Source organism: Colias philodice, chromosome 22, assembly GCF_061535455.1.
Source record: "Colias philodice isolate Cphi_HAF_F1 chromosome 22, ilColPhil1 Martin Lab GWU primary, whole genome shotgun sequence".
NCBI lineage: Eukaryota > Metazoa > Arthropoda > Insecta > Lepidoptera > Pieridae > Colias > Colias philodice.
The window spans coordinates 2800832-2828010 of record NC_143107.1 but is presented as its reverse complement, the minus strand read 5'-3'; the positions used below and the strand labels follow the sequence as shown (position 1 = coordinate 2828010).

General features: G+C 35.6%; 1 protein-coding gene across 1 annotated transcript; it reads left to right on the top strand.

Moving 5' to 3' along the window:
• Positions 1-14249: 14249 nt before the first annotated feature.
• Positions 14250-26483, top strand: p47 (NSFL1 cofactor p47). The gene is made up of 9 exons (XM_089709582.1): positions 14250-14530; positions 14687-14909; positions 16018-16126; positions 16945-17030; positions 17619-17674; positions 22335-22453; positions 23255-23383; positions 24551-24677; positions 25905-26483. Exons 1-9 carry the CDS (start codon positions 14426-14428, stop codon positions 26118-26120), a joined length of 1170 nt encoding a protein of 389 aa, XP_089565708.1. The 5' UTR covers positions 14250-14425; the 3' UTR covers positions 26121-26483.
• The last annotated feature ends 696 nt before the right edge of the window (positions 26484-27179 follow it).

The window sequence follows — 27179 nt, the reverse complement described above, 5'->3', positions numbered from 1 at the left end:
AAGTTCCTCTAGATCAAGTAATGATCTAAATAATCTCACTAATCACAGGATAAAGGTTTAATAAAAGAGCAAACGCGTTTAATTTAAACGCAAAGAGGCACATAACGGTCATTCTGAAACCCAATTCAATGTTGTAAATTGATTCCCAAAAGATTTCAAAATATATGAATGCTATTCTATCATATAAATTATAAATTGTATCGAATTGTAATTTCATTGACTCATTGCTGTGCTCATTGCACACCTTATTGCACACTCATATTACAACGAATCAACTGATACTATATAGAAACAATTTTGGTACTTACCTAATTTGTTATGTGGGTAGATATAATTTTCCATGCGTGCACAAATATTTTTTTTTCATCAAATTCAATCTAAAATTATAGAGAAAATAAAGTATTTAACACGCAAACTATTTACTTAAGTATGTAAATTTAATTTAATTAATTTAAAAAAAGGTAAAATATAAAGCTACTCTAAAGTGCTTATTTATGATCTCCTGCGATAATAGCAACTTCTAAACATACATTACAAACTCGGACAGAGTCAGAGGCTAGTACTATACATAATACAATAGAAGTGAACCAAGTATCAAGAACAGCTGAACTTACATCCCAAGCGGTTGGACCTCAAGGATTCCCTTGAGAGTGTCGTTACCTTGCCAAAGTTTCTGTTCAAACGATATCGTTTGCCGTTCGCTTTATTGTAAACTATTATGGGTTATATTGGTGATCGATGTGTAAAATTTAATTAAAACTTAGAAGTTTACTGTGTACTATGATTTTAGTTATTGTACCTATGTTTGTATGTGTATTACCTAAATAATATACCTAAGGTACATAGTTAGTTAGCAAAAATTCTTACAAAAGGAATTTTGAAAGGTTTCTTCTCGGATTATTTAAGAAGGAACATAAACAATTAAATGAGGTTTTTTATGTTAGACAATTTCAATGAATGTATTTTTAATAGAGAGGATTTATTGTTAAATAATTGCACTTTATTTTGATATGAAATATGCATTTTAAAGTTAAACGAAAAGAAAAGGTAAAATAATTTGGAAAATCCAAAAGTGCACGCCTCATAATTTTTTTTTAATAATTATTTATTAATTATTATTTTTGTTTATTTAATAACAATTAAACCACATCGAATCAGACCCTGAAAAATGAAAGGGTTCTATTCCTGAGCATACTCAAGCGTAAGAGAAAAAAAAAGACTCGATTAGTAAAGTATTTCGGTCGCTATCGTGTTAACAAGAAAATCCTCCGCACATACAGACAGAACTTTTTTAAACTGTTTTTTAACTAGTTTAAATAACAAAAATGACATCAAAAATATCATGAATGTTAAAAATAGTGTTTTTTCTTAATATGTGTGTGTATGTATTATCTTACAAGTGCAATGTATGATACATAAAGACATTTTAAGTTTGAAAAATCAGATGTTTTGCGCGAAGTGACAGTATAGTACCCACCTCAACGCTTCGCTTATGAGGCGTGCAAAAGCGTAGCTGGTCTCTCTAGTATCTTAACTAAGCGAAGCCAAATCAAGTTTCCTTCCCTCAATAACATGTCTAGAAACAAGCTCAAAATTCGATAACCCAAACTAGCATTGAAAAGAGCAAATATGTAACGTTCCGAACGTATCTAACGTAGTACTATTATGTAACCTAACCAAGCTTTATATACCCTAGTATCTAGTAAATTTGGATGCTTGCCAAATGCAACGCTCATCCATTATGTTGACTCAGCACTGTATGGGGAGAGCGCGTTTTCGTTGTTACACGAGATTTGTAGACAATTAATAGTGAATGACAGTCCGTAGACAATTAATAGTCCGATATTTAGAGCGTACGGGCATTTACTAACCAACTGTGTCATCCATCGGCCAAAAAATCTCCGTACTAGGGAATGTATGGTGATGGCGGAATACAAGGAAAGGCATTGTTCCTCTGAAGCTTTGAGAAGCCGAGGTTTCCGTTCTAACACATCTCCTCATTTTACGAAGAAAAATAGGAATCTTACGTCGATTTTTCATAGACACTAATCATATAATTGCAAAGGATGTGAACAAAATTACATTATCTAATTGTTTATAGCAGTAAAATACCTCATGATAATAATTTTTACATAATAAGAAAATGGAAATGGGTTATTTACTTGTTTGTTTATTTTACTATGCATACCTACGGTACAGTATTTAATCTATCTTCGACGTACGATTTCTTGATCGATACAATGCTAGCCGAATGCCCAAATGTTCATGTAACATGCTTCAAACAGGACCCGCCTAGAAATAATACAGGGAAGGAGAGCAAAGACGCCAGTCTATTTAACTATTAATTTTTTACATTCTATAATAATTATTGTCATGTCTGTTGTTTTTCTTGCGTTCTGCAGCATTGCAAAATAAAAGCCTAACAATACAAATAGTCGTACCGCCCAACAATGGAGCTACACCACCCGGTACAAAGTAAATAGAGCCCTCTCGAGTGTGCAGTGATTGAAGCATGTTACATGTCCGGTGGGTCCATTCCCCAAAATGCATGGATTTGGGTTACGTACGCCTTTAGATCCTGCGTACACTCGATCTGATGTACCAATGTGTTTAATTGCTTGGTTATAGGTACCTACTGACTACTGCTTGGTAGTTAATCTATACTAATATTATAAAGCTGAAGAGTTTGTTTGTTTGTTTGAACGCGCTAATCTCAGGAACTACTGGTCCGATTTGAAAAATTATTTCGGTGTTAGATAGCCCTTTCATCGAGGAAGGCTCTATGCTATTAATTATTATTATATCATCACGCTAAGACCAACAGGAGCGGAGCCACGCGGGTGAAACCACGGAGCACAGCTAGTATAATTAAGTTATAGTTACGTGTGGTAACTACGTATTATAAGTTATTACAGAAATCAATGTGTGTACCCTACTTACCAAATTTCATAAAAATCTGAAAAACTTGGTGACGATAAATACGCAATTGACTGATTCATGCAATTAGTTATAATATGTAAGAAACACGAGAATAGATAGATAGCTATATCTTTATCTACCTTCATGCATCGTTAATGTAAATATAGATCTAGGTAGGTATCTGAAAACAAGAAAGATTGAGACAAATCCAACATAAATCGAAAACGAGATTCAAAACATAAATAAGATAAGCTCGCAAAGCTTCTCAATTTTTCTACTTCAAATAACGTGAAATATTCATAACTCGTAGTAACGTAATTTCCAACGTAGCTGTATATAAAATCTACAGTTTTTAACCGGGATTTTCGACGAACCATCGAGAAATGCATGTCAAAGTTTCGGAGAGCACTACCAATATTGACGGAGGCATGATTAAAGTACTGAAAAACGTACGTTCTTAGTAATCAAGTTAAAACGTTTGAAAAACATTTCTGTTACCTGTGTAGGTAGGCTTTCTGTTCTCCGCGGATCTGCTTCTATATTAGGATCTTAGATTAGGATCAAGTCTAAAAAAATATTTTAATGAACTTGATTTTGATAAGAATGAGGTGGTGACTGATTTATATATGTTAACAGTTATTTTACAGTTTACAGCATACCTACGTCTCTAAGAGCGGTAGGTATTCAAGAGTAGTAACATTCCTAGTACTTACGGACAGTTACTTCGGGATGTGATAAGTACCGTATTGATGGGTTATCTGTGTCCAAAACTTGTCCTTTGTTTGAAAATTTTACTAGGTATGACTTTTAATTTACTTCATTATAAATTATATCTACTAAACTCGAGACATACCTTCATAATATTTCTGCGAGCGGTTTTGAAATCATTTAAGTATATTTAATAATCTCATTAAAATTTTCCAACATAGTTCCAATTTATTTCGCCAAGACTAGCAATAGTAGGGTTGTAAACTGTGCATTTTTGAACGGGGCCGAGGGCTCCAATTCTAGGTCTAAAAGTCATTGAACTCGACTTGTTTTACAAAACTTTAATAGTCGTTTGTCATTGAAAGAAAATTAATTTTATGACTCTACACTCAAAATTTTATAACACAAATATTCATTATATATACTTAGAAGCAAACGTTAAGAATCGAAATCATTTAGAACAGACTGTAAAGAAAATTCACCGTTGATTTTCAGTGGCACAGCTTAGCTTCATATATCTATCTAATGCTATTTATTATCTATACAATAATTGTATCATTTTTTTCCACAGTGTATCCTCCACTTTACATAAGTACTTACCTATAACTGAAATAAGGTGAGTATACTCAAGGTTTCATTCTTGTATTTTTTTTTTTACTTTAAGTCTTCCAGTACAGGGCGCTTTCGCGACTTTCCTCGACAACTGAACTGTTGAAGATTTTGCCATCATTATCGCGTTCAAAAAAAGCCTACACATCTTTCAAAGGCCAAAAACGCAATTGATTATGGGTGCACACCTTAATGGTGACTCTACATTCACGAATTCACAGTATAAGTCGTTTTCTCCACATTCATAGCATACTCGCAATCGTCCATAAATCCCGGCGTGAAAAGGACGTAGAAATTACTGCCAAAATCACTATGTTGTGAATGTAGATTTTTACGCGCAAGCACCACACCATGGCGGCGAAAACTGAAAACGTTCACACGTCAAGGTTCACGCAGCTTGACGGCACTCATGTAGAGCCACCATAACATAAAGTAAGTACATGCCATGCTCCTTTGTTGGTTGTTGTGGCAAAAATGCATTACAGTCCGTTCGGGTGCGGACGGTGCATACTAATTTATTCATTTAAAAACTGAAACGTGACAACCCTATTACTAGCGTTACCAAATCTAGGACGTCTCGCATCCCGTATGCTACTGTTTATACAACTCTGCAAACAATTCCACAGTATTTGCGTAGTTGAATCGATCGTGAAGCTACGTTAGCTCTAGGGTTGAAGAGCGATTGTTTATTTGTTTAGTGCTTATGGATGAAAATACGTTGCTTGTAAATATGTACGTCATTATTTTTGGATTGAGTTGCCGTATTGAAAATTAATAGTTTGAACGTTGTTTGAACTGATTTTATCCGTAGCCTTTTAAATGTTTGGTAGTTGGTGGTTCTAAATGAATTTGACTATAGAATAGCTAATGTGATGCTGTAGGTACAACCTGGTAGGTATACAAGTTGATTCAATGATACCAAATAATTATATTTATATACTATAATTAATACTTATTAATATATAGATAAGTAAATTCAAGTGATCGCAATTACAAATTGAGTTCAATAGAGCTAAAATATTTTGACGGTTTTAATATTATGTTGTTAAGTACCTACTTTAAAATAGTATTTGTTAAGTAATTAAAATTATTTTAAAGGATCGAATCTCTAGTTTGATGAAGGCTATTGGCTAGAAGACTTAAAACTTCGTCCAAATTATACACACTTAACTAACTACCTACCTAATTATTCTTTTTATAACGTTAATTTCAGGGACTTTTTGTAACATAATAAGTAGGTACTGAGTAATCATGTAAGTATAGGGATTTCACCGGTGCTAGGTATTATAAATACAAACGCTTACTTACTGGATGATTACGATGCCTCCTAAGTATAATGAGTCAACTGACATTTTAGTAATTTTACAGGAGAGTGATTTGAAGGCAAATCGTTTATATTTTAATGAAATCAAATTAATTCGAAACAAAGTAAATGTTTTTTTAATTAAAATTATAAGCCCTTCCTTTGGTATAAAATGATTTTGCTGATTTTTGTTTTTAAATGGCTTTTTTTGTAGATGGCTGGGTATACGCCGGCGGGACTCAATAGTGAAATGGTTTAACTACCAGTTATATTTATGTACGTTGTTCATCAAAATCTTTCGTTAACACCAAAATCACATGAAATAATGATTGTCATTTTATTAATATAATTTTACTTTTGTTTGTTTTCGGGTTTGTTTATCTCAATAAATAATAAAATGCTGAAATTATGTCACTTGACTCATTATACTAGGAAAGTAATTTTTTTTTTTTTTTTTTTTTTTCTATAATATATACTGCTTCATGGCAATCTGTTGATCACAACAATAAGCCACTAATTTGTGTGATATTTATATCTGTTAGGTTTTTTTTTTTTTTTTGCTTAGAAGGACACATCTCAAATGGATGTATCATTCCATCCTTACAAATCTGCCCTGTAGTGTTGGCACACTATGTCTTTTTAGCCTTCTGTATTGAAGGCCTTGATCTCCGCTTAATTTAAAGGCTAGCTCATTTTTATGATTTGAAAGTCTTTTCTGGTAGGCGTCACTAAATTTAGTTATCTCCTGTTTGACAGTAGGTAGCTTTAAGTCTAAGTATATGATCCTATTACTGATGTATGATGGGATGTTAAATATAGTCCTTAAAGTTTTTGTTTGGAAGCGCTCCAGTATCTCTATATTACTATTACTAGCTGTACCCCATAGTTGGATGCCATAGGTCCATATGGGTTTCAAGATGGCTTTATATACTGCTAATTTGCTTTCTGTCCTCATTTGTGAATGGCGTCCAATTAACCAGTAAAGACTACGAAGTTTCAAGTCCAGTTGCTTCCGTTTTGTCCAAATATGTTTTCGCCATGTTAGCCTTCTATCCAAGTGCATGCCTAAGTATTTAGCATTATCCTCTTGAGGAATGTAATCATTGTTCAATTTAACTGGTGGACATGTGTCTCTCCTGAGTGTGAATGTAACATGTTTTGATTTACTCTGATTTGCATGAATTCTCCAGTTTTTAAGCCATTCCTCTATTTTATAAATGTGATTTTGCAGGTGATCTGACGCTATTATTGGATTTGAGTGAGTGGATAACAAGGCTGTGTCGTCCGCGTATGTTGCGACTATGGTGTTGTCTGAAGTTGGAAGGTCGGCTGTGTAAATAATGTAGAGAATCGGTCCCAGTATGCTTCCCTGTGGAACTCCTGATTTGATCTCATACAGTTCTGATGTCACTTCATGAAACTTTACTTCAAAACAACGTTTGTAGAGATAAGATTTGATAATGTGTAAGAATGAGTGAGGGAGCATCTTTTTAACTTTGAATAATAAACCGTCATGCCACACTTTATCAAAGGCCTGGCTAATATCTAGAAATACTGCTGAACAGTATTTCTTTTCCTCCAAAGATCTGCTTATAACGTCTACAATACGATGAATTTGCTCAATTGTTCCGTGATTCTCCCTGAATCCAAATTGGTGATCCGGGGTGATGTCGTTAAGATGTACTTTCAACCTGTTTAGTATGATCTTTTCGAAAAGTTTACCCATTAACGGTAGAAGACTTATGGGTCGATATGATGCAACTTCATTTGGTGTCTTATCAGGTTTGAGTAACATTATTATTTGTGCTATCTTCCAGTGACCTGGAAAGTAATTCATTCTTAAGCAGGCATTAAAGATGTTGACGATTGCTACTATACCCTTTTTGGGTAAGTTTTTCAAGAGAACGCTATCTATGCTATCGAATCCTGGTGATTTTCCATCCTTAAGGTTTCGTATTTCATCCGCTACTTCGGAAGGGCGTGTATATTTTAATGGAGGACACATTTGATCTGCGCTTTCCAAATAACTACGTATCTCAGAGCTATGCTCCGGTCTCAATTCTGGAAATGGTTGAAAAACGTTGCACAAATGTTCACCAAATATTGTAGCCTTTTCCTGGTCTGATCTCGCCCACATCCCATTGGCTTTTCTGATGGGAGGGATCTGTTTTCTAGGACGATTTAGTTTTTGTGTTGCTTTCCACAACGAATAGTCTGTGTCTGGACTCGGGGTTAGGTTAGATAAAAATTCTTGCAAATTATTGTTGGTATAACTTTTTATTAGTTCCTTGAGCTCGTTTGATGATTTATTGAACACAGTTTTGTCTGAGGGATATCTGGTTCTATGCCATATTTTACGTAAATTACGACGTTCGAGTATTTTGTCTCTAATGGCTTTTGGGTATTCGTTGTTCATTAGAGGTAACCTTTTTCGTTGTTTCGTGGATATCGCTGCTGCCTCATGAATTGTTTTATTGAGGTTTTCAATGGCTTCTTCTATGCTTTCAATAGTTTTGAACGGGTGTATGAGCTGAATTCTGCTAGTAATTGCGTCCTGGTACATCTTCCAGTTAGTTCTTTTGTTGTACAATCGTTCTGCTGGCTTCACCATCACTATTGTTGTATTAAAATTCAATATGACTGGCGTATGGTCTGAAGATAGATCCGTGCAAGTTTCAACAGTCATGTAATTGCGGCTTACACTTTTGGCTATATAAAAGTCGAGGAGATCAGGAATTCGATTGTGATCTGTTGGCCAATACGTCGGCTCCTGAGGGGCGATGCACGCTAGTTTTAAATCCTGTATAGTATTATATAGTTGCCTTCCACGGTGTGTGATTAATCGAGAACCCCAGTGGGTATGTTTTGCGTTCCAATCCCCACCGCAAATAAATCTGGAGCCCAGAAGGGCGAAATATTCTATGTAGTCATTCTTGGTTATCGTGTGTCTTGGTGGGCAATACACTGCAGAAAAAGTTGTTTCAGCTTTTTCACTGATCATAACATTTATTGAAGTTGCCTGTATCTTATCTGTACGGTATTGTTCTAGTTCGTAATGTTTAATGTTGCTTTTTATTATTACTGCAGTTCCGCCGTGACTATTACCTGAGGGATGGTTAGTTGTGTATACTGTGTAGTTTGGTATTTTAAAGTAAGATTTTGCGGTGAATCTTGTTTCAGAAATTAATGCTATATCGATTTTTTCTGTATTAAGAAATGCTTGAAATTCACGACGGCGTTCAGTTAAGCCGTTGGCATTCCAAGTGACTATTCGAATGGAATTAATCATTTTGTTATAAGGCTTGACACTAGCTGGATCATACGATCCATCATATTGTCCATCATGCTAAGCATGATTTGTTGGAATTTAGCGAACATTTGTTCTAGTCTGTCGGAAGGGTTTTCAGTTTCATATAAATTCTTGATTGGTCGATCTTTTGTTACATCTGCATAGCTTCTCTTCTGTCTGTAATTAAACTGTCTTGGATTAGGTCTTGGTTGTTCTTGTGTTTTTGTGTCAGTAATAGACTGGGTTGGGATTTCTTTTACGTTTAATTTGGTTTTTAGTAGTCTTTCTTTATATTGTTTATATTTAATGCAGCCCTTATAGCTTGCAGGATGCTTTTCTTGACAATTCGCACAAGTGGGATCTGTTTCGGGTGTTTTAGTGCATACAGAAGTGGGATGTTCGTTGCCACATTTAACACATCTGAATGGTCTAAGGCACTGGTTTTTGGTATGTCCAAACCTTTGGCATCTTTTACATTGCATTATTTCATTTTTTTTATAGGGAGCTTCAAATGCAACTTTCATTTGGCATAAATATTTTAATTTGAATATTTCTTTATTATTTTTGTTTGGTTCTAGGTCCACAAAAAATACAGGTAATGCTTTTTTGGTTGACCTATGCAAGATATTTACTATTTGTCTAACTTCATGTCCTTGCTCTCTTAATTCTTGCTTAATTAGAGAAATGTCTTCAGTAGCATGTAGTCCTCGTAATACAACTCTGTATGCTCTCTCACATTTTAATTTATAAGTGTAATGCGATATATTATTTTTGATGAAGTGTTCTCGGATAGCTTTGTAAGTTTGAACATCATTTGGCATTAACTTAATAATATGCCCTGATCTTAAAGTTGTCATGTTGTATGATTTGTTATCCACAATTGTATTTAAAGTAGCTTTTAATGCTGTGACATCCATGACTCCAGTCACGAAAATTGGTTCAGGCTTAGGTACATATTCCACATCCTTGTCAGGTACTTCTGTTTCCTCATCAGTTAGAATATCGTATTTGTTATGTGTAGGTACATTGAAGATTGAAGACGTGTGCCTTGATTTCTTTATGTTCTCATTATCTATTGGGCTTGTTTCTTTTCGTTTTTGTCTTATGAGAGGTACTTTGTCATTCTGCCACTGAATCGAACTGATCACTGTACCTTCTCTAGTGTCTAATTTCTCATTTTCTATTTTATTGTCTCCAGTTTTATTTACTGTTGGTAAACTGTTACTACGATTTCTAATGAAGATATTTTTATTTAATTTTTGCTGTATCATATTATTCTTAGGACTAAAATTTTTTTGGGTGGTTTCGCTCATATTGTTCCCACGAGTAAGGACGAACTAAGTAGTCACTTGAAGGGTGACGCCTATTCCTCCAAGAAGGCTCCATACAACAACGTTGGCCGGGTCCGTTGAGGTTGGCGCTATCAACTTGCTACCTGCAAGCCATTCATCCTTTCGGCGCGTATCCCACCTTAGGATTAGGGTGAATTTTTAGAGAGGCTTTCTACCTCGTGACACGGGCGATTAAGCCAATGCCCCCGATCCCATGACTAGACCATGAGATTGCGGGTTGAGGAGGTCATTTCCTACCCCCAACATAACTTGTTTCTTAGGCAGGTTGCATCGGGTTAGTTACCGCCGCCCGAGACTCGGCGTTGTTGCTCGTTTAGCACCACCCAGGGGAGACGTGTAGGGTGAGTCTAGGAATAGATGGTAAATCCTACGGACGCGAGCAACTTCCTCCCCCTAGGAAAGTAATTAGCAAAGTTAACATTTGAAACCTCAACGTATACTGGATTGATGTAATTTATTGAGATTTATTTTTAGGAATCTTTTTTTGTAATACCTTTCGATGTGTGGGATTAATAAAAGCTAGGAAGAAGAACATGAATAAGAAACCAATAACAACTCATTTTGAAGAATCACAATGTATTTTTAGCCATAATTAAGTAGGAATATCTTTTTAACATAATAGCTTTACTAAACGCTATAACGTGAACAAATCGCTATTAAAAAATATCAATTGGTACTTAACTTACGTTTAACAATAATGAAAATTATAGAAATTAATAACGTAGTAATCCAGACATTTCTAGTGCTTAACAAATTAAAAATCAGTCGTTAGATCCATTAGAATCTATTCTAAAAGCTACAAGTAAAAACAAATCAACATTTAACAAATTAACAATGTTCCATCATCAAAGAGAAATAAATTAATAACGTAACAGTCTAAGGCATTTCTAATACTCAAAAATATCAATTTTAACAAATTATAGTCATATATCTATAATCATAAGTCAGAATCGCTGTCGTTAGCTGCATTAGAGTTCGTTGAAATCAAATTATTATAAAATAAATGATACTCTTTAGGAATTACCAGTGTCTTATAAAGATCCATCAAATCTTTGTGCTTATTTTGGTCAACAGGAATGGGTATCTGATAAGCTAAAGAAATATTATTATCTACGTCAATATTTAACTCTTTTCTATTTCGTGTAGCTTTTGATATCTTTACACAATCTATCTACTTGTAACAACATCTTGGTATCTCGTTTTACAAAACAGCCTATATGGATAATCCGCTTAAACTAGTTCTTCTGTTACTTTATTCCAAGGCATTTTTGATCCATCATTGGTAGTTGTCCAGTTGTTTATAAGTTATAGCTTTGATTTAAAGTGAGTGAGACACTTTAGTAACTTTGTATGGCTTTTCATCGGATTTGGCAAAACTAAAAGCTGTAGCTGTCTTTCGTCTGTCTTTCAATTATAGCGTGCATACTGTCGCCTTCATTTGGACCCACTAATAGAAAGCTATGACTAATATATATCAAACTTTGAACTAGCTAGTTCAAAGTTTGTTATAGATATATATTATACATATTATAATACATTAAGAATATAATTCTGTTTCTATTTTGGCCTCCACAGTTGTCTGACCTGAACCGGTAATCTTTGACACCATTACCCACCGTGTCTTCTATAAACTTGAAAACACAGCTGGAAATTTCATTAGCGCCTCTCTTTGCTGTCTGTTGTCATTAAAAAACAATAACCATAATATCATTCATTCATGTCATCAATCATCATAGTATCATCGATTCCTGTGTAAATTTTTAAAATTTTCGCGCCCTGTTTGACTGCATTCTGTTAATCAAATTAATTTAACATGTTAAAGAACAATTATTATCTAAAATGGCGTGCTTACTTGCCGCCATTCATAGTCTACTGAGCCGATATAAACTTGTATATCGATACAAGTTTATTGTGTACCCCCTCACGCCCCGCGTACACTGGTACAATGTCATTTAGATCAGTTTACGATGTACGATTTTAACTGATGTTGAAATTGATTTAGTATACGTGAAATTATCTCGGTAATTATTGTACTTTTTTAATTTTTTTTAACACGAACGTTTAGATCACGATTTATCATGTTCGTTTTTATAAAAATATGAAAATACCTAAATTTATTAGTTGACTCAGTATACTTAGGAGGCATCGAATTTAATTCACTTGTAAACCATTTTGTAATCAGTTTATATTTTTTAAAGCAGGTAGGAAGTAATTTTTTTTTATTGTAAGGCATTTACGCTTCCTGGCCTTTCTACATTCAAAGCCAAACTTTTTAATTATTGATTGTGAAATTTAATTGAAATATTTGTTTCAGATATGAAAGTTGCTTGGGTTTTCTTAGTTTTATTTCTGTTAGCCAAAGTTTATGCACAAGTATCAATGCCTCCTGGATATAAAGAAAAGTAAGTGTGCAAATTTATACGTGTTTGTACGCAAGGACTGTAGTTAGTTATTATTTTTTTGTAGGCATGGGTGGTATGGTTTAAGTGCATTTTTTTCAAAGCTGAAGGGGAACGAGATAATGTCAGGTTTTTTTTTGTTAAGTTAAGTTAGGTACAAGTTATGAATTGAAACGTTTTTGATGAGGTAAATACACAGAACAGTAAATAATTATGATAACATCACGCTTCGACCAAAAAGAGCAGAACAAAAAAAAATGAAAAAAAGAACAGTTCTCTTTTCTCCAGTGCTCTAGCACTCGAAATTGCAGGGATCAAAATATAAGACCTCATTCACACGAGAGCTTTTTTAACGTCCGTTAAAAAAGCGTCCAAATAGAACAAATGCATTCCCAAGTATATGTTCACACGTCAGCGCTTTTAAAGCGCGACGCTTTTTTATCGCGCAGTGTTCTATTTTCAACGCTCGGCGTTGGGCGTTAAATAAAATAGACCATAGGAAACTTCTTACTATTATTCAGACGAGCGCTAAAAAAGCGCCGGCGCTGCGTTCAGTATGCCGCACGCTCGCTCAGCGGTAGCACGTGTTTGTTGTGCTTATAATCATCAGAAAATCGATACGATGTCGTGGATTGTTGATCCCGAACTATTAATTATAGATGTGGAGTCTCGTCCGTTCCTGTATTCAAAATCGTTATAGACATTTGAAAATAATTAAAAAAATTCCGGGGTATTGCCTTAACTCTTCGTACAGTGTCACAAACTGCCCTTTTAAGTATCTCTGTTCATTCAGAGGATGTACCCAGAATGCCTTTTGTTTTCTTTTTCGTCTTTTAATTACACAAATCGCTAGTGCCATTAATTTAGCAGAAACCATTTCCACGTCTTACTGAAGCCAGAGACGAGACATGAGTGATTTTAAAGCGTTAGTATGAACAACCACAGAGAGAACGTTTAAAAAGCGCCAACGCCGGGTTTTAACGCAACGCTTTTTTAACTCTCGTGTGAATGAGGTCTAATAGTTGATAGAAAATAAGTACCTACGTAAAAAAAATTACACCTACTCAAGTGCAATAATTTTTGTTTTGTTTTACAGGTATCCCAAATACTACTATTTATCTAAAAAAATGCAGGGGCCACTTATTCATCTAAACACTGATTGATACTTTGTTTATTATCATAAACATGTTACTGTTTAATGTTGTTGAGGACAGTAATTAATAAACGATAATAAATATTATTTGCTTTATTTTTGATCCATTAGTCATTACAATCTAAGATTACAATATTAGTTAATGAATTAGATAGCATCCACACGCTGGCTGTTTGTCACAAACACCGCAAACAGCAAAGGAAGTCCCAAACACCAATCACAATCACATCACAATCACACACAAGAAAGATTCAAATTCACATTCACATTCGCATTCGCATTCGCATTCGAAGTTCCAAACACCAACCACAGTTACTGTTTCATGTTTCAAGTTTGTCAAGTTTTCCATGGGGTGAAAGTGTACTGTGATATATTATTATTAAATAATGTAATTTTTATTACCTAATTTATGAATTTTTTTTAACTTTTCTGAATGTTATTTTTCAAAATATAAATCTTGTGTAATGATCACGCGCCGTCTATCATCTGTCAGAAATTATCTGTATTAAAACTACAAACTGTCAAAAATCTGTGGTCAAAAACGCCGACGACCGATGACTTGCGTTGATTAGTTTTGATGTGAGTTTTTTCCATGGTTTTTTCATGAATAGATTGGAAATAGAAATATTTTTAGTTCATTATTAGTGTTAAATCGATTCTAAGTAGGTTTATAACGTTGCTAAAACGTTAAACATGGCTTCAAATAGGGAAGAAACGATGCGTCAATTCTGTGATGTTACGGGCGCCGATGAGAATCGCAGTAGATTCTTTTTAGAATCTTCTAATTGGCAACTTGAGGTAAATCATTTAAATTTCATTACTTCATTGTGCACATTTTACAATGAAGAACGTATTTTGTCAAGTTGTATCGGAATACATGCGCCTTGTTGCTTGAATGTCTTTGTTTTGTTAAGCTATGTTTTTAAGAAGGCTCACAGATAATGTATGTTTCAGGTTGCCCTGTCAAGCTTTTATGAGAATGGTGGTAATGTAGACGAGGCTCCAACCAACGCACCGGCGGTGTCTGCGTCTCCACAACCTATGTCAGAGAGCGATATGGACTCGCCACCGGGATCACCGGAAAAGGCTCAGAAAAAAGACAAGAAAAAGAAAACAAACACAAAATTTGCGACGTTAGATACTTTACAACAGGACAGCTCTAGTGAGGAAGATGAAGGTTTGTTTCTTTCATTTATAAATTTGTATTTTTTGTCTGTAGACTGTAGATAAGTAGGTGCTGGGCCAAGCTCAACCAAGGTTGCGGAATAAATAACAAAATATAGTATGTGAATTACTCTCCATACGACTTTATAAATTACACTTACATATTGTACAAAAAAAATGGTAGAAAGTAGAGGCATCTTTTAGGTCATACTACCTATATTATTCTTAATTGTAGATGTAGGTATATTGTATTTACAAAACATATGACGTTTTTCTGGATTATATCTGTATCAATGTTATTATAAATTACCAAAACAAACATAAATTCTGATATCTGTATTTGTAACCAGTCTGGAAAACTGGCTGGTTACCGCAAACTGAAACAATAGTACAAGACTTCTTTTGTCGCACATCAAATTGTCCAAAAAAGAATAAAGACAATTCTAATCAAGATTTACTTAATGAACTAAAGAAAGAGATAGATAAATTAAAAGCGGAGATAGAAAGACTCACAAAAGAGAATGATGAATTAAGAACAGAGGTATCAAGATTAAGACTGGTTGCCGATGAAGAGGCAGGTCTGTTTAATAGTTACAATATTCTATAGTATATAATATAGGTATACAAAAATATTGTAGTCTTGTGTACTTTGAATAGGGTAAAGCTTGCCTGGCAGAGTTCACAAGGCGATAAGACCACCAATTAAGTTTTTAAATAAAAGGCTTTCCAAATTATAATGATTATATTTTTTGTATGTTGTTAGTTATCATTGAAAATGCTTACTAAATTAACTTTGTATATATGTACTTGGGTTTCTTTGTTGTTTACAATTTGTTAATTCTGTGTAATCAGCTCCATACATTTCTCCTTATGATAATACTTATTTATCCTGTGATGGCTGTATAAAACACATTGTATGCTATGGTCATAAAAAGTAGTTTATTTCATTCCTTAAAATGAACCTATATTGTGGCTATTAAAACAAAAATATTTCAAATAATATCATAAGATAAGTGTGTCTTTTCTACTAGAAAAATAATGTTCAAAATCAGTTCAGTTTTTTTTAATTTTATCCAATACAAACAAACATACAAGTCTTATGATTTTTTTCATTGTTTCAGGCCAAGCGTTCTACGCAGGTGGTTCAGAGAGGTCAGGTCAACAGATATTAGGCCCTCCCGGCAAAGGGCGAAAGGACATTGTCACAGAAATGTTTAAGAGCATTCGCGAGTAAGCATTTTTCAAACATAATATGTACTAGGTTTCCGCCCGCGGCTTCGCCTGCGCTTTCAAAGAAAAACCCGCATAGTTCCTGTTCCCGTTGGATTTCCGGGATTGCGTCATATTTCCGGGATAAAAAGTAGCCTATGTCCTTTCTCGGGTATCAAAATATATCCATACCAAATTTCATGAAAATTGGTTCAGTAGTTTAGGCGTGATTGAGTAACAGACAGACAGACAGAGTTACTTTCACATTTATAATATTAGTATGGATTAATATATTATTATCCTGAATAATGTTCAGGTTTATAATACTGTGCATGTAACAATGCACATCATTATATACTTACTCCTTTGTATTTTTAAGATATTAGTTATTAAAATTTGATTGTATTGAGTATGTTCACAATCACGTGGAACATTTAAACTTCAAATTTTTTATTTAGTTCTTCTCATATATTGCAAAAATACTGAGGATGAATATGTTCAAATTAGTTGTAAAAATTTGAATGAAGAAATAAAAAATCGTGATTTTGAATGCAAAATAATATTTAATCAATAAATGACATGTTCTTCCTTTTTGAAGTAAAACTTTGTTATCGGGGTTGGAAAAAAATTTAGTGTAACGTTTTTTCGTTACGCGTGATATTTTTCCGTTACGCGCCATCTTTTTCTTATCCCTACCACGCGTGATTCGACGTATTTCTGTAAAGTTGCATATAGTAAATTATTTTTTGAAAAATAAGGCCATAAAGAAGTTTCACTTCTTACGTGTGTACACTAGTACACGCACACAATTTTTTTAATTTTGTTACTTATTCTTTCAGACGGGGTGCTGTTGTATTTGAAGACGAACCATCGTCAACTAGCCGCGGTCGTGGTGGCGTCTTTTCTGGAGTTGGTTATAGGCTTGGTAAGTTTAATATTCTTTTATAAGATATATTTTTAAATTATAAGTTAGATATTTATGTATGTACATTTAACTATGAAATCTCACAAATATGTGATATGGTATCTGTTCTGTAAATCCAATAATGCTGTTATATGTTAATGAAATAAAAATTTTAATTCATCATATTTTACCAAATAAACTTTTGAATACTACTACCCGACTTAAATCATATCACACTTCACTAATATTAAAAAAACTTGAAGAGTTTTATGTTTTTATAATAATTATTGTATTTTAAAACTATATAATGAATGTTTTCCTTTCTTTTTAATATTATGTATGTATTTGAAAATTTGTAATGGTGCATAAGAATATATAAACTTGTTAAATCTATGTCGGAGAATTTAAATAACTCTCCATAATTAATTATAATTAGGTAGATATGTAAAATAATATTAAATAATGACTCAGTGCGCACACCTTGCGCGGTCGATGGTAGTACCGAGACTATATCATCGTGCTACTGACATTACTACATTATAATAGGAAGGCATAGCCACATAACAACTACTCTGTTATGATTCTCTCACATATATAAATGTGTTCCAGGTCAAACAGCAGATGATCATGAACAAGTGACTCCAGGCGGGGCAGCACAGGCGCAGGTAAATAATATATAAACTCATCTTATTTTGTATTCCCATTTTGAAGTACCAAAACATTAAAAATCATGCAAGGAAAAACTGTATGATATGATTTAATTAATTATACACTGTTTATATTATTGACATTTTGAAATTAGTTTTTCTTCTGTTTGAAATGGAAAAACTTAAAAACTATTGAATTTTACTTAAATATTTTTAAGAAAGGGTGTAACATGCAAATATTATAATTTTTTTTTTTTTTTTTTTTACCTAAAATAATGAACCTAAGGTATCATTATTGAAAATTACGATCTAGCCCTTTACTATAGGCTAATGAGTAATATAAATCTAACTTAATTTGCTAGGTATAGTATGTCTAAGAATGTGTCCATTAACACTTTTCTTAATGTCTCTATTTAAGGCGAAGACACTTTGTTCATGTGTTCTTTATGAATAGCACTCACTATATTACACTGACACTTCACTAAACTAACTCAAAAGGTTTTGTCCTTTTTAGTCTTCTCACTATGTCCGTGTTGTCAAGGAGCTGGATAGCCTCGACGTTCACATGATGGTGAAGTCTGCGTTCGTGAGCTTCGGCGTTTTTTTTAATTATGTCCGTGACGAGATCTACTTTAAGGTCCCGATGTAGGTCGTCATTTCTAATGTACCAGGGAGCATTCACGATCTCTCTCAGCACTTTATTTTGGAATCGTTGTATGATAGTGATATTACTTTGTTTGGTACAGCCCCAAAGCTGACTACCATAAGTCCACAAAGGCATAAGGACTTGTTTATACAAGAGTAATTTGTTTTGCTTTGAAAGTGTAGAATGCTTGCCAATTAGCCAGTACCATAGAAATCTAAATAACAAGACACATAGAAGTGCTATTATGTCATAATTAGTATGAAAACCACTGTCGCCAAAATCCACACATTTAAAACGATATCTAGACAGTTCACACAAGTAAACTATGCCTTTTATTGGACAGCTTCATTTTAATGAAAACTAACATAAATAATAAATTTCGCATTTTAATATGTACCCTAAATCACGACTTTACGGTTTATTTTAGTATAACATCCCTAGTTTTTTGTTTCCTTTTGCTTAGAAACTTCAAATACGAAAAAGTTCGGCTACTCGACAACAGAGGGCGTTAATTTTTGATAGATATAACTTTTAACCTCAACGCATAGAAATAAGGTTGAAATTTCATTAACGTTCATTCAACGCTTTAGTGATGTAAGACTTCATCAGCCTTGTTATCGATAGTTAAGTGATAGTTAACAAATAAGAAATATATAGTTGTTGATTTTAATACTCATCTCGTGGGCCCACGGCAGACTGTAGGGTAGGTACATATAGGTATAAGAAATAAAAACATGTTATGTACTTAAATATTTATTTATCTATATATACAAACTAGTATATACAAATAATAAAACAGTGTCTGTACATTATATATTAAAAAAATGGAGGGGGTTTAGAAACTGAGAGTTTAAATTTGAAAATCTCGAACACCTGATGCAGAACCGCGCCAGACCACCAAAAATTATAAGAGTTATAACAATTACTTAATGTACGTCTTTTTGTTGTGACATTGAAATCATCTTCTTTGAAATGTTTTGAACATATCCTACTATAGCCTGTAGGGAACCAATTTCTTTTCCCAGTCGCGGATATCCATTCGTCCTTAATGTCAGGACGGCGTTGTGGAAATCTACAAAGAATATATTTAACATAAAATAGTTTTGTCAACCTAAGCGAAGAATGTCCTTTATTGTATATTTAATTAATGTGATTCTGTATCGACAGTAAAATTGTCCGAAAATGATTGTATCGATGTACTTAGTTTAAAAAGTTATAAATCAGTTATAAAAATAAAATAGAATACAAATTAAAATATAATCCAATTATTCCATCAGTCGTCATATTACGCAAAAAAACATCGTATTACGATATCGAAAAATTTTAACACATCACATCACTAGCTTGCGACTATTTACTCTTTATCGTTAACAATGCAGTACATTGCTTCTTGTAATTGTCATTTGATAACATCTGGCCGTTATAACAACCGACCTGTCAGATGTTGACAATAGTAAAAGGCAATGTATAGCTAAACGTGATGAGAGGAACGGTTGACTGTGTCATTCGTATTGCTTGTAAATATTGTTTAATTTTAAGGAAAAACGGCAATATTTATAAACAAAAATACTTGCCGGTGAAATGTTATTCCTTTATTAGTATAATTACAATTTATGGAAGAATTTCCGCACTGGGAAATGCTGCAACACACCATGTTTACTCACGCACGTGTCAGAAACAACTGAACAAGCGACCACCAAGCGACGAACAGACTTGTGGAATGGTAACCACCTGAGCGGCGACAATGTCACGCGCGCTTACGACTTCTAGTGTCTTGTTATTTAGATTTCTATGGCCAGTACATAGCCTTATAGCGAAGCTCTAGCTCCTCGCGTTTCTTTTTGACATGAGCCTTCCAGCGAAGCTTTGCGTCTAGAGTCATACCCAGATATTTCGCTGTATTTTGATAAGGTATTACATGATTATTTATGTATACCGGATGATAATTTGGCTTTTTGTTTGTGAAGTCTATGTGAATAGATTTAGACTCATTGAGTTTTACTCTCCATTTTTTCGTCCAGTCAAAGATCGTATTAACAGCTGTCTGAACTTTTTCTACTGCTTCTTCATGAGTGTCACCTGTAGCCATTATAGTTGTGTCATCCGCAAATGTTGCAATGGTGTTGTTCTCTAACTCAGGAATATCGCAAGTGTACAACAAGTACAGAATAGGACCCAGGACACTTCCTTGCGGTACTCCAGCTTTTATAGGCTTAAGCTCTGAATATGCATCATCTTGTCTTACTCTAAACATACGTTGTGATAAGTAAGACTCTAAGATGTCAGCAAACTGTTTTGGGAGCATATTTCTTAGTTTGTATATAAGCCCTTCGTGCCATACTTTATCAAATGCTTGCGCCACATCCAAAAATACCGTGGCGCAAACTTTTCTTTCTTCTAGAGCCTTTTCAATTATATTGGTTATCCTATGTACCTACTTGATCTATTGTAGAATGGCGTTCTCTGAATCCAAATTGGTACTCAGGAATTAAGTTTCTTTCCTCGATTATGGGTTTTAACCGTTTCAAGAAAAGTTTTTCAAATAATTTTGACATGATCGGCAGCAGAGAGATCGGCCGGTATGAAGTAGTCTCATGTGGCGGTTTACCAGGTTTTGGTATCATTATAACTTCGGCTATTTTCCACACATCAGGCACACACTTAAGCCTAAAGGTAGCATTAATGATTGTAGTTAGTTTGACAATAGCCTTCCGCGGAAGGTTTCTAAGGATTTCTCCAGTAATGAGATCATAGCCAGGTGTTTTCTTTCGGCTAAGTCGTTTAATTTCACTGGATACTTCTCTTGGAGTGACTAGTCTTATTTCTAGCTCATCATTTGCTGTTTCTTCTACTAAAGTGAAGTGTTCATTCTCTTCATTGGGTTTGAAAATTTGCTCCAGATGTTGTGCAAATCTTGCTGCTTTTTGCTCGTTGCTGATTGCCCACCTCCCATTCACATCTTTGATTGGTGGGATATGCGTCATTGGTTTTTTTGAACTTTTTGTGGTTTTCCAAAGGGAGTAGTCTGTTGTACGATCACTAGTTAGATGACTAAGGAAGATATCCATTGATTCATCTTGAAACTTTTGAATTGTTCTTTTCAGTCTTTTAGTAAGATTATTAAGTACTTTTTTATCATGTGGAAATCTCGTATGATGCCATATCTGTCTTTGTTGTCTTTTTTTGGCTATAAGATTTATTATTTCTGGCGGATAATTATTGGATCTTTTGCTTTTTCTAACAGTAGGTGTATTATTCCAAGCGCTTTTCTGTATATCAACAATAAATTTTCTGATTTCATGCTCCAGATCTTCCTCGCATTTTAGAGGAATTTTTAATTCTATCACAGATTCCAAGTCTTTTTTGAAGCTTTCCCAATTAGTATATTTATTTACTAAAGTAGGATGACTTTCCCTCATTATTATGCTCTCACTTATAGTTAGTATGATAGGCGAGTGGTCTGAGCTCATGTCATAACCTTCCTCAATGTGGAGAAAATTTTGTGATATATTTTTATAAATAAAAAAGTCAATTAAGTCTGGTTTTTTCTGTCGGTCGGTTGGCCAATAGGTTGGTTTACCCGTTGATAAAGTTTTACATTGCGTGTCTCTAATAGCCCATAGTAACTCTCTTCCTTTGGTTGTGGTCAGTCTTGAAATATTATAATGCTAATAAAAATAATAAGTATCTTTAAAAGATATTAAAAATGTATTTTACGTACGCTTTAGTGTTCTTTTATGTTAACTCGAGAAGACGTTAGTATTATTATGTGATTTGATAGGATAAAATCTTTTGGAAATTATTTACGTGACAGAAGTATTCAAACTCAACCTCAAACATTTATTTATTCAATTAGACTTCTTCTAGAAGCACTTTTAATCGTCATTACATATTTTATAATTTACGACCGATTCGGAAAGCAGTATCTATGGAGAGGAACAAAACCGTTATATTCGTCACTCACGTGTAACTCAAACCTAACTCAAACTCAATTTTTTTAACATTAAATTAAATTATTAATAATTATTTCAGGACCAACCACGTTCAGTGCGACTCCGTCTATACAGAGAAGGTTTCACCGTTGATAACGGTCCGATACGTCAGTATCAAGATTCGGAAAATTCTGAATTCCTTAGTTGCATTCGTAGAGGGTGAGTGTGGTTTTATTATTTACAAAAATACAAAAAAAAATGCAAAATATTGCACACCTTGGAGAGGTAGTGCTCTATTTTACATTTAATATTGTCTCAATCTGCTTTTGAGATGAATTAACAGGGGAAGCACAAGCCATGTGATTCACTTATTATTTGTATATTTCCCTTTTTATTTTTAAATTTATGAAATAACTAATAAAGCAGGTTGACTTATTATTTCCAAAAGAACAATAAATTTAATTAAGTGCCAAGCCGGTCATGTAAAAAAAGAACAATAAATGCAAGCCTGTTTCATTCACTAACTGAAAGTCAGCACTGACCAATTTTGGTCAGCTTTTTCTGTCTACACACGAATGTAGATATACAAACAGAGTACACATTATACATTATATTCTATTTTCTACGTATTTTCCTTATAGTAGTTTAGGATATCTGTAAACTTCACATTTATTTACCTACTAGGTTTCCGCCCGCGGCTTCGTCCGCGCAGTCAAAGAAAAACCCGCATAGTTCCCGTTCCCGTGGGATTTCCGGGATTACATCATTTTCCCGGGATAAAAAGTAGCCTATGTCCTTTCTCGGGTATCAAAATATCTCTATACCAAATTTCATGCAAATTGGTTCAGTAGTTTATGCGTGAAAACCATACATACATACATACATACAAACCTTTCCTCTTTATAATATTAGTATAGATTTACCTATTTTACAGACAGACAGACAGAGTTACTTTCGCATTTATAATATTAGTAAGGATTTACCTATCTTATATATTTAATTATCAATTTATAATTCCAGTGAAATACCCCCCGAGCTATCGGGCGGTGGTGAGGTGCGTGTGAGTCTCGAGGACAGACGGCACGAAGAGTGTCCGCGGACAATGTCCAAGACGCAGGCCTTCACTGGCAAGGGACATTTGCTTGGCAGGTTTGTTTGTTATACGTATATTTTTATGATTTACTAGGGGTCCGCCCCGGATTCACCCGTGGTACATATTTCGCAATAAAAGGTAGCCTATGTTCTTCAGGGTCTAAAGATTGTCTGTGCCAAATTTCATCAAAATCGGTCAAGTAGTTTATGCGTTAAAACCATACATACATACATAATTACATTATAACAAACCTTTCCCCTTTATAATATTAGTATAGATAATATTAGTATAGACTAGCTGACCCGATAGACGTTCTTTCTTCGCACAATTTGTCAAAGCTATAAAAATTAAATAACGTTTTCGTATAATTTTTTTTTTATTTTTAAGCGAAAATTTCTTGAAGTTTTTTTTTATAAGATCTTTCTGCTGACAATGACGAACACATCAAAATAAGAATTATCGAAATCGGTCTGGCGGCCAACGCGTGATAGCGTGCTCACGCTATCTCTATCCTATCCATGGACAATTTCACAGCTTCTTATTAATTTAATGTGATGTGTTTAAATTGTCATCTGTGTTTCGTGTTTTTATTTGTATTTGTTCTGTGTAATGTTATTAATTATTATGGTTGACAGTTCTAATATGTGTTATTTTTTTGTGAATAAATGTTAGTGTCTATGTCTATGTCTTGTCTATTTTGTATTCTAGCTCATAAGTCATAACCATCGAAAGTGGGCGTACTCATAATGCCATTTATGTCATTTGATAGTTAATTTTGTTTTATTCAGTGAGTTACATCACAGAATACAATATAATAGTACCTAAACGCTACAGAACGGACACTCTCCGCCTCCCGCCAATTTTTTCAATTTGTTCAATTTTTTTCACACACATTTTGTGCGGAGCGGCGCGCCGCGGCGCGGTGCGGTCTCCCCGAATTACACGGATTTTTTGTGCGCCGGACTTTTTGCTCGTCGCGGTGTACGTTACTGCATATAATTGCATAGGTTCTATTTTCACAGACTAAAAAGTGCGTCACGGATAGTCTGTCGTCTGCGCAGGGCCTAAAGCGTTAACACACACATTTGCAGTCTCTACAGTGTGACGGTCAAAACTCAAAACTATAATTTTGTATGGAGTGTCCGGGGTGTGGTATGGGATCAGATCGTGCCGTGTGTGAAAATTGTCCTGAAATATTTATTATTTATTTATTATGATTGCAGCCCGACCCCAGCGACAGTGGGCGCGACTGTACCGGTAGCGGCTCAGCCCGGCGACCGCGCGGCCAACCAGCGCGCGGCGCAGCTGGCCGTGCGCGTCGACGAGACCGCGCCCCTCACCACTGTGCAGGTGAGTGTACGCGACTGTACCGGTAGCGGCTCAGCCCGGCGACCGCGCGGCCAACCAGCGCGCGGCGCAGCTGGCCGTGCGCGTCGACGAGACCGCGCCCCTCACCACTGTGCAGGTGAGTGTACGCGACTGTACCGGTAGCGGCTCAGCCCGGCGACCGCGCGGCCAACCAGCGCGCGGCGCAGCTGGCCGTGCGCGTCGACGAGACCGCGCCCCTCACCACTGTGCAGGTGAGTGTACGCGACTGTACCGGTAGCGGCTCAGCCCGGCGACCGCGCGGCCAACCAGCGCGCGGCGCAGCTGGCCGTGCGCGTCGACGAGACCGCGCCCCTCACCACTGTGCAGGTGAGTGTACGCGACTGTACCGGTAGCGGCTCAGCCCGGCGACCGCGCGGCCAACCAGCGCGCGGCGCAGCTGGCCGTGCGCGTCGACGAGACCGCGCCCCTCACCACTGTGCAGGTGAGTGTACGCGACTGTACCGGTAGCGGCTCAGCCCGGCGACCGCGCGGCCAACCAGCGCGCGGCGCAGCTGGCCGTGCGCGTCGACGAGACCGCGCCCCTCACCACTGTGCAGGTGAGTGTACGCGACTGTACCGGTGCAGCTGGGTGACTGTACCGGTGTAGCTGGGTGACTGTACGCGACTGTACCGGTGCAGCTGAGTGACTGTACGCGACTGTACCGGTGTGTAGGTTATTGCTGTTTTTGTATATTTTGTACCGTGTATATGTCGCAGGCAAATTGTATAATGTCGCCGTTTACAAATGCTCGGCATTTTGTAATATGCTGAGGATTTACTTTTTCCAAAATTCTACAAAAGACGGTCGCGAGCCGACTGAGCCCCACTTCGTGGAGCTCCTATTTCTGTGTAGTTTTAACAACACGAACCTAACCTAACCCACTCCGTTATCCAAACGAAAAATTTCTGATTACGAATTCTCGACATATTACAAAATGCCGAGCTTTTGTAAACGGCGAAATAATACAATTTGCTCGCGATATATACATCTACTAGCTGTGCTGTGCTCCTGTTGGTCTCGGCGTGAAGATATATAGCCTATAGCCTTCCTTGATGAATAGGCTATCTAATACCGAAAGAATTTTTCAAATCGGACCAGTAGTTCCTGAGATTAGCGCGTTCAAACAAACAAACTCTTCAGCTTTATAATTTACGTTAGATAAGCGTAATTTTCCACAAAAACGATCTTATTTATATTTATTTTTCCAGTTTCGCCTGGCAGATGGCAGCCGTCTAACCGGCCGGTTCAACCACACGCACACAGTGGAGGATCTCTACCAATACGTGTCTACAGCTGAACCGAGCTATCAAATACAACCGTTCGTCTTACTAACAACGTTCCCGAGCTTGGAACTATCGGACCGCTCTATAACGCTCGAGAACGCTAAATTGTTGAACACCACTGTATTACAACGGCTTAAATAAATGATTGATATGTGACTGTGTTTTGTTTTGGGGTGGGTCTTTATTTTGAGCCTCATTGTAAAGACTGGGGAGAGGCGAATTTATGTAATTTCATTTTGGCTGTTTTAAGTCGTGAGATAAAAAAAGATCTCTTTTGTAGGTACCTATATATTTATGTAACAAAAAACTATTTAAATGTGTCCATTGTTGAGCTGAGACATAACCGTTCGTCTTACTGTATAAGTAGTATATTATTATTAGTCTGTGGTCTTACTAACAACGTTCCCGAGCGTAGAACTATCGGACCGCTCTATAACGCTCGGGAACGCTAAACTGTTGAACACCACTGTATTACAACGGCTTAAATAAATGACTGATATGTGACTGTGTTTTGTTTTGGGGTGGGTCTTTATTTTGAGCCTCATTGTAAAGACGGGTGCGAGACAGGTTAATATTAGTTTTTGGCTGGCAGCTTCGTGATATAAAAATACCTTTTCTATCTATATAATATGTATGTAACAAGAAAAACTACTTATGTGTCTACAGTTGAACCCAGCTACCAGATACAGCCGTAAGGGTGCTTTTTCACCAATAATGTGCGAGGAATATGTTTGTAAATAACCAATCATATCGCTTCATTCATTTGAAGCGATACTATTGGCTATTTACAAACGCATTCCTCGCTACACATCCTCGCACATTAAATTAAGCGATATAATTGGTTATTTACAAACATTCCTCGTTACACATCCTCGCAAATTATTGGTGGAAAAGCACCCTTATGAATGTGGTTTCTTATATGTCTATTTTTCCTGCTTATTTTTTAGATTCATTAGTCCGGTATTAAGTGACATATCACACTAGCGGATTGCGAGCGGTTTCAAAGCGGAGCGGGTGCGCAACGAATACGTTGCGGTTGCGCAGCGAATTCGTTGCGGACGCGTGGCAGATGCGCAACGTTTACGTCGCAGTCATGTACACTCATTAACAAAATGGAATCCGTGCTGGTTGTTACTTATAACTTGTGATAGTATAATAATTATGAGATCATTATTTTTTACGAGTTTCATAACATGTTAA

Excerpts from the sequence above, each read along its gene's own strand:
- p47 (XM_089709582.1), top strand. The coding sequence starts at position 14,426 with ATGGCTTCAAATAGGGAAGAAACGATGCGTCAATTCTGTGATGTTACG. Across the intron at positions 17,031-17,618 it reads TGGAGTTGGTTATAGGCTTG|GTCAAACAGCAGATGATCAT; the intron begins GTAAGTTTAATA and ends AATGTGTTCCAG. Across the intron at positions 23,384-24,550 it reads AAGGGACATTTGCTTGGCAG|CCCGACCCCAGCGACAGTGG; the intron begins GTTTGTTTGTTA and ends TTATGATTGCAG.